The following is a 9,185-nucleotide window of genomic DNA, read 5'->3' as shown; positions in this document are numbered from 1 at the left end:
ACCGTGAAAAATTTGTATTGGCTCTCGTTTTGAAGATATTCATATACCTCATTTTCTATGTTTCACTGTGTAAATTTCTCCAGTAGGACTGCAGCAACATCCGGAATAATGATGTAACATTGCATAATACCATCATGCTCACATCATCCACAGTTGATTGCATCATTTTCTGATGCAATGCAATACTAATGCCATGCGGCTGCTGAAGTAAGTTGACGTCAGCAGTGTACTATACATGTGTAGGCCTATTATACTAATGCCAGGCGGCTGCTGAAGCTGACGTAAGCAGTGTACTATATAAAGCCCAATCAGATAGGTTCAGCATTTAAAATATTTTAGACGTTGTGCGAGACAGTTCAAGCTACTGTTACATAAAACTTATTATTTTATTCATTTACGTACAATAAAGAACAGTAATGCCTCGAAAGTGTGTTAATACCGCGGACAATTTTTGCTATATTTGTGGGGAAGTGACATTTGCCAACCAGAAGAAAAGTATCAATTCTCAAGTGAAGATGGCATATCATCTTTACTTCGGATGCAAGGTTGGTGACCAAGACAAGCCTTGGGCTCCGCATATATGCTGTGCTACATGTACAACACAGCTTTCACAGTGGTTGAATTGCAAAAGGTCATCAATGCCGTTTGCAGTCCCAATGGTGTGGAGAGAGCCAAGCAACCACCTAAATGACTGTTACTTCTGCTTGGTTCCTCCTCTTTCCGGCGGAATAACGAAGCGAAAGAAGTCGAGAATAGTCTACCCAAACATTCCGTCTGCATTGAGACCAGTTCCACATGGTGAGGGACTTCCTATTCCAGAACCTCCAGCAGAATATTCTCTTGATTCATCTGACGAAGACAAAGGTGAGTCGACCTGTTCTTCTCCTGGTCCATCAGCATGCAGTGATCCAGATTTTCACTGTGGTGCATCATCAACCCCACACAGAATAACACAGGAAGAACTAAATGACATGATTCGTGATTTGGACTTATCAAAGAACAAGGCAGAATTGCTAGGATCAAGACTCCAACAATGGAATCTTCTAGAAGAAGATGTCACAATTACTGCATATCGAAAGCGCCACCAGCAATTGGAGCCTTTCTTCAGAAAGGAAAGTAATCTGATATTCTGTTCCGATATTGAGGGCCTCATGAATGCTTTAAAAATCACTCATGACCCACAAGAATGGAGACTATTTGTGGACTCTTCGAAACTGAGTCTCAAGGCTGTGCTTTTGCACAATGGAAACATTCTTCCATCTATTCCAGTAGCGTATGCTGTCCACATGAAAGAGACATACGATAACTTAAGGCAGCTACTGAATTCCATTGAGTATAACAAGTACAGCTGGCACCTCTGTGGTGATTTGAAGGTAGTTGCCCTTTTAATGGGACTGCAGCAAGGATATACAAAATACATGTGTTTCTTATGCGAGTGGGATAGCCGAGCAAGGGAAATGCACTACATGAGGAAGGAATGGACTCACAGGCAGAATGTAGCCATTGGAGAGAAGAATATCCAACACCCAGCTCTGGTTGAGGCTCAGAAAATCTTGCTACCACCCCTTCACATCAAACTAGGTTTGATGAAGAACTTCGTGAAAGCCATTGACCGGACTTTGCCAGCATTCCGATACCTGCATGAAAAATTCCCTCGACTCAGCGAAGCAAAGATTAAAGAGGGAGTTTTTGTGGGTCCTCAGATTCGAGAGCTTTTCAAAGATGACCGGTTCAACAACTTGCTGGAAGGTGACGCGAAACAAGCATGGAATGCTTTTCGCCTAGTTTCTACAAACTTCCTCGGAAATGTTAGGGCAGAAAACTATAAGGAACTAGTAGAAGACATGTTGATGAAGTATAAGAAACTTGGCTGCAATATGTCTCTAAAGATTCACTTCCTTCATTCCCATCTGGATTTCTTTCCTAGCAACTGTGGTATTGTTAGTGATGAACACGGCGAACGTTTTCATCAAGATATCGCAACAATGGAACAAAGATACCAGGGAAAATGGTCCACTACAATGCTGGCTGACTACTGCAGGACACTCCTCAGAGATGCTCCCGAACAGCTGTACAAGAGACAGGCGAAGAAATCTAAGATGTAGTCAATGACTTGATTTTTTATAGGTAGGCTATTACAGTTGACCTTTTACTATTGGAATGCATTTCGTTATGTAAACATTAATTTCTTGCAGATTACAAAAAAACTAGAGCCAATTTTGCAATTTGACTGTCATATTCGTGTTCAGCACATAAAAATTGATAAGAATTGACTAATTTTATTTCAGTAACATGACTTTTGTAAAAATTTGTTGTCCAGTGGAATCTCTTCATGGCGCGATGAGAAAACTCGCGGAAACATTCTCAGTGGAAAACATTAACCCGTTACTCGGTAATTGTTTCACAGATACGTCAGTCGCGGTTCATTTTGCCAGAGAGAAAAATTCGTGGAAACCAAAACGAACTCGATTTCTCGAGGATGTTCAAGCTAGTTGTGTCGAATACGGGCATGGCGGTTTGTGGCATGGCGGTTTGTGGAATACCAAGAATGACCGTAACGACATGATATCCGTGGATATGATTGCATGTTATCCGGGGAGTTTTCTAGGGATGGGAGAGTGTTCTGGGTATTTTAAAAGATCTGGACATCCCACGCACGAGATGACTAGAGTGGCAATTAATGGACCACTACCCGATTTTGATCTGACAGGATTCGCTCGTGTGTTGTCTTTCGAATTCGCTAAGGATCTTCATCCGGTTTGTTATGTTTGGTTTGGCAGACACTTCTCGGAAAGACGGTGGGCTCCAATAGTGTTATTACGATATATGACTGACAGTAAAATATTAATATCGCTGACGGTCAGCGAGGCAATTATATCATACCAAAAACAAGCCGAAGTTTGGTTACCAACGCCGGAGCGTATTAGTCTTGATGAGGTCATCGAAGAATACAAGCGTGAATGTCCAAATACTCATATTGATATCATCGTTGATGATGCTCCTAATATTATCAAGATTAAACTCAGCAACAGTGAAAAAACAGCAAAGGATCTCGGCAGAAAAATAATCGGTAAATTTACTCAGGATGGTGCATATGATCATAAACGGCATTGTGCAAGATTGATTATGGATCCCGCTGAATATGAATTCGTGGTCGCTGATGCAGCAGCCAAAGATATATTTTGTAATCGGGAAGACGCTTACTTATCTAACGGAACACGGTTGGGTACAATTGTTAGTTTTATTAGTGGAGATTCTCCTCAGTATACTCATTTAAGATCTTCAATGCTCGCTTATGTGTCTATAAATTTATTATCGATGATAAATAGATTTCCTCGCACCGCAGTCAGAGTTGCCACGGACTCATTTTACATCGCTAAAAAATATTCAGAATTACTGCCTCGGTTTACTGATCATAATAAATTATGGGGTTCGTGGAGAATAAAAAAAGAAACGTGACGTGATTATTGCAAATCCGCGAATGTTACGATTAAAGATAATTATTATCGCGATCAGGTATCAGAATTAGCGTTGAAACCAATTGTGTATGCTCCAGCATCCAGACACAAGAAGGTTTATCTAAACGGACCGGGACGTTGTGGTAAGGCAACTCGGGTGATAAAATTATTTCAATGGAACCGCGATGACATGATTGTACTAACACGAACACATAGACTTGCACGAGAAATGAAACAAAGAGGAGTCAATTCTTGTACTTATCATAGCTTTTTTCACATATAAAGGTGACGCATGGACTCCTGATCGAATGGGAGAGAAATATATTCCTGGCATCATTATTTGGGATGAGATATCAGTGTCGCTAGAAACATTAAAAACATTTCTCTGTTGGCTGTTATTGAAAAATGTAGCTGTGATAATGTGCGGCGATCACGGTCAACCACCACCGTTTGTTGGACCATCTCCACATCTTTGGCTAAAGGATTTTGTAGATTACTATGAAGAAATAACCGATAATCATAGATCACTTGATGCAAAATTAAGAGAATTAAAAAAATTAATCAGATTACAACCTGATAAAATCCAGTGTGAAATGGCGCGTAAATAATCTCAGAAACTTTTATGAACGACTTTTGGGAAACGTGGAGACCAAACGATTTGATAGTGGCAAGTAGTCAGGGACACACTTCAACGGAAGTTATTTCAGTTACATAAAGAAAAGTATTCAGCGTTACCAACACCGTTGTGCTATTGACCATCTAATACACGACTGCAAAATATCAACGTTGACATACCAGGACAAACTAAGAAACAAAATCTCGTATTAAATGATGTTGTCGCAGTTGACGTCAATGTTGTCAAGAATGCGTTATCGTTGGATAAATCTCAGTGGACGCTAGGATACGCAATGACGATACGTTCATCTCAAGGATTAACCATTTCTGATACTCGAGTTTGGATTGTTAATGATCGTATCGAATGGCCAAATTTAATTTATTTGGCAGTGTCTCGAGTCAGAAGATTTTCTCAGCTGCGAAGGATTGTCATGGACGCGCCAGTGATCAATGATGTTATTGACAGCGATATAATAGGAAAAAAATTTGCCGGTTATAAACAAAGTGACAAAAAAACATAAACGCGATTTTGACCTTGATGTTGAATTTATCATCACGCTACAACAACAGCAGAATAATAAATGTGAGAGCTGTAATTTTGTAATCTTATGGCAGTACTCGAGCAATAATCCAAGACAATTTACCGTGGATAGAAAAGATAACAGTCGCGGTCATACACGAGAAAATGTGATGCTGACTTGTCTTGAATGTAATCGACGTAGGGGTGCTAGTTAAGTGATCGCGGTGGTAATTGAGTGTCTTCGGGAATTACTTGTAATTGCTCACGTGTAAATCCACGTTGAGGAGCAGTTGAATCCAGTAGATTGCGGGTCTGCCAGTAGATCTTCTTATGTTAGAAATATTGTGTGTTGTAATACTCCATACAGGATCAGTCGCTCTTTTTTACCGCTTTTAAGTTCCCCCGGCTCATATAAATATCTTACAGTCACATTGCCCAGTACCGGTTGTTTTGAAACATCACGTGTTGTATTGTTATACGCGCGCTTTTGATTGCATTAACTAGTTTCAACGCAGTTGTTCCAGTTATTTCATTATTTAACGCGGTTATCACACTTGGTAATCGTGCAACCCATTCGCGTGATCTCTTGTCTTGAATGAATTCCTTCGCGTACTGATATCCAAATAACCGCTCAGCAAGTGTTCGATTAAATCGTTCAACAATTGCCTGATCACGATAGATTGCAGTATGTCCTCGTCGTATCTTAACGCGTTGTTTCTTCATCAGCGATGACACTGCACCCTGAAATTCGTTGCCGGGATCAACTTGTAACAGCTGTGGCCATTGTAGACTACAACGTTGATAAATTCGTTTAAACGCAGAAGCAACTTCAGATGATGTATTTGTTGATGGCGGCATCTTTATATCTACTTGCAACATCAACGACAGTTAGCGCGTATTTATGTTATTTGACGTCTTTGGATGTTAATGGTATCGTGTGGTAGAAATAAAATATCAGCCTGATGAACTTCATTAGGAACACTAACATCAAAATGTGCAGAGTGAATTTGTTTAGGCGGTGGTAGTTAAATTTGCCATATTGCCTGTTTGGATAACCATTTTTTAGCAGTGGCACGTGCAACTTTTGCTGCTTCAGCGAGTTTACTAATCGCTGCGTTACCCTTCCAGTATCCTCTTGGGGAATAATAAATTGATTCCATTTATAATCAATTACCAGCACCTAGCGCTAATTTACCTTTCAATGCGGATCTTACTAACCAAGTAGCCAATGATTCCTTGAAAGATTTATCTGTAATGGAATTTAGCGCGTGAATTAATTTTACATCTACTATGTGTCTATGTTGCAGATCTTTATTTTTATAAGCGACATCATGAGCATGACACGCTTTATCAACAGCGTTTATTGGATACTCATCTGGATTTGGTTGGTCTTGGTTGTCAAGTCTGATATCAAGTCTAGTACCAGAGCCACAGTAATTATATCATGGGAGATGTTTTTCTCTTGGGTATTTAGCCCACGGAATCCCTGGTCACTTTGTTAATTTTGCTGCAATATCACCTCCGTGTTGCTTTTTTTTAAAACCCGACTGTGCTTGAATAAATTTAAATTTCTTTGTACTGCATCGTTCACACTTGCCGGTAACCGATGATCTATTATTTTTGTTGTAATAGTTGTTAGATCACTTGTTGGGGTACACGCCCTGCATTTCACACAATATAAATCCATAATTTATTTATATAACATGAATGTAATTGATTTTTCTGCAACAAGAAAAAAGATCCGGTCAAACTTGATCCAGCGCTACCAAATTTTGTCCGTATGATTATCATAGGTCCATCTGGAAGTGGTAAGACGCCACTGTTACTTAATTTGATAATGAGATGGTTAAAATGGGATAAGTTGTATTTGGTAGCACCATCAGTTAATGATCAACGATGTTAAGACGAACTCAAGGATTTTAATGAAAATGCAAAATCGTTAAATGAAAACGGAGACGATGTTGATTAATTTATAACCGCTATTGATGAAGCACCAAGTGTTGATGATTTAGACAGATTTATTAATAATTTGATCGTTTCCGATGATGTAATGCTAGATAAAGAATCAAATCCAGCTAGGATATTTTCTCGAGGTAGACATAAAAACACTGATGTGATTTATGTAACCCAGCGGTACACACAAATTCCTAAAGGGATAATTGTAATATTCTTGCTGTGTTTAACGGAGTTGATACTCACACGTTACGAAATATTCATCAGACCTGGTGTAACGGTGATATGGACATAAATAAGTTTAGAAATTTATTTAGTCAGGCTCAGTTATCACCGCATGGATTTATAACAATAAATTTACATGATCCTCGAGCACGATACCGAGTCGGTCTTGATAAAAAAAAAATTATTAAAAGCAGCAGAGAGGGCGCTGCCTCTAACTTGACACGGACGCAATCGCTGAGATATTTCGCGATCAGAAAAACTTATCAGCGATAAGCCGGGTAAGTCAATTCGCTGACAGGGTTGTCTCATACCGGGTACTGAGACAATCGCGATTATTTTTGCGATTTCCAGGAAGGCTTATTTTGCGAAACGGAGAAGGAACCAATTAGAGCCTGTTTGCCCTCTCTGCTGCTGTCAATCATGCCATATTAATACAGTGTTTGGTGTTAGCCTTTACCGGAGGATTTCAGCTCAGCCAAAGCTGTTATAAAACACAGATTTGCGTCAAAACATTCAATTTGATTAATAATCTTCTTGTTTATACAAATTGTTTTGAGTTTAGAAACCGTTCTGAACATTTTTAATGATGGTGTTCTGCACACATCTCCTTTACTCCTGCGAGCATCCAGGTAACAATGACTCTGAATTTCGGCCAATTCTACATCATCAAACATTTCAATGACTGTACGTTGTTGTTTCGGATAAATAACTTGTCTGTGCATTCGCAGCTTTTTGTTTGCTTTTAGTGTATTTTTAGTGTATATTTGTTCCCTAAGTTGTTGTGTTCAAGTCAGGGGATATTTATCGTAACAAATTTCTAAATAAAAAAACTTAATCATATACTTAAACTTGTTCAGTTAAGGATACTGATATCCGGTGTAAATCACGAGCGGCTATGCAGCTATTGGTTGTCAGCACGTCACATGAAATCATCAAGAATTACTTCAGTCTTATTCAGACGTTCGTAGCAGTATCTCGTACTAGCAAAATGACGGTCGTTTTTTCTTTTCTACTCTTTCTGATGACCTTTTCAAAATTTGGTGAGTATAACATTATCATAATTGTACAATGTACTTAGATAAGTGTCATGGATTTATAAATAATTCATCGTAGCTTAATTCAGCATATATAATTCATGTTCACACGGTGTTAATAGTAACGATATAAGTGGTGAAAGCTAAAATATGTTTGCGGACCTAAAAAATATCTTCGCTATGAAATATAACCTTAACATTTCTCTTTTTCAATTTTGATTTACAAATAATTGCTTATACTTTATTTTCCTTGTCTCTTAAATATATATATATAATATATATATATATATATATATATATATATATATATATATATATATATATATATATATATATATATATATATATATATATATATGAAGAAAAAAACTCATGACCAACAGTACAAAGTGCAAAACCGGTGTGAAACCAGCCTAAGCGCTTCCGGAATCTGCCGAGTTATTTCTTTTAAGCGCAGGACGATTACACTCACGAAACAGAAAGAAAATAACAAAACCGTAGTGACTTGACAGAATCATGTTTGACTGTGGATATTTACAAAAACAATAAAGAAATAAAATGAAACTAACAAAGATTACTGCTTTTTGCTGTCTCAGATACACTGTCTGATGAAGCAGTGTTTCTACTCCTCTAGAGCTTTTATTTCCACTGGATCCACTCCCTGACAATAGATAATCCCCTTCCAAGTCAGCATGAGCCAACAGAAACCAAAAAAGTCATATGAAAGAAGTAATTGAACAAAGAATGACTAATGCATAGGTTATACTACAATGGCAGCATATCTGTTAAAGGTAATGTGAATGTCCCATTTTATGAGGATGACTGTTGTTTGAACCAGACTGGTAAAGTGCAATAAAAGACGACATTTTGGTGGCAGAATGGTTGGTGGTTTCTTTAGCAAGTTTTAACACAAGACTATACAATGGAGAAAAGGATGTCGTTGTCTGAGGCACTTAACAGTGTGCATGACATGGACTCAATATTGCAAATGACGAATGCCACTTAAACAGACAAAAAAGACAATTTTACACACTATCTGACATAGAACCTGCGACATACTTAAATGCTAGTCTAAGCTAACACTGAATTATATCGCCTGCACGCATATTAGCAACCGTAATGAATAGTCGACATATTACTGTATGCATGCCCATACCCCACTCCAACCCTAACACGATAAAGTGAACATCTTACTATTTAAATAAAGAGTCAAATTCATAAACTGTGCAACAAAAAATAAAACTGAACTTGTGTTTTTGAAATTTAAATCGTAAAACATACAAAAGACTGTACCTTTCAGTCCCTGTTCGTAAGTATGTTGATGTTGATATCGTCTTACACGTCAGAGAAATTATCTGACAACGCCTCAAAGTAGTATGG

The 9,185-nt window shown here is 38.2% G+C and overlaps 1 protein-coding gene across 4 annotated transcripts in view; it reads left to right on the top strand.

The window, feature by feature from the left end:
* Window positions 1-7,674: 7,674 nt before the first annotated feature.
* LOC149776505 (uncharacterized) overlaps window positions 7,675-9,185 on the top strand; it is a 60,335-nt gene continuing 58,824 nt past the window's right edge. For all 4 annotated transcript variants that reach the window (XR_016416052.1, XM_089940939.1, XM_089940937.1 and 1 more), the window contains exon 1: window positions 7,675-7,811. Coding sequence is in view for 3 of the 4 variants with exons in the window: in XM_089940939.1 (XP_089797065.1) it covers window positions 7,760-7,811 (52 nt within the window). In the remaining variant the exon portion in view is untranslated. The remainder of the gene's footprint in view (window positions 7,812-9,185) is intronic.

Source organism: Sinohyriopsis cumingii, chromosome 18 (assembly GCF_028554795.1).
Source record: "Sinohyriopsis cumingii isolate HCF-2022 chromosome 18, ASM2855479v2, whole genome shotgun sequence".
NCBI lineage: Eukaryota > Metazoa > Mollusca > Bivalvia > Unionida > Unionidae > Sinohyriopsis > Sinohyriopsis cumingii.
This window is presented reverse-complemented; position numbering and strand designations above follow the sequence as displayed.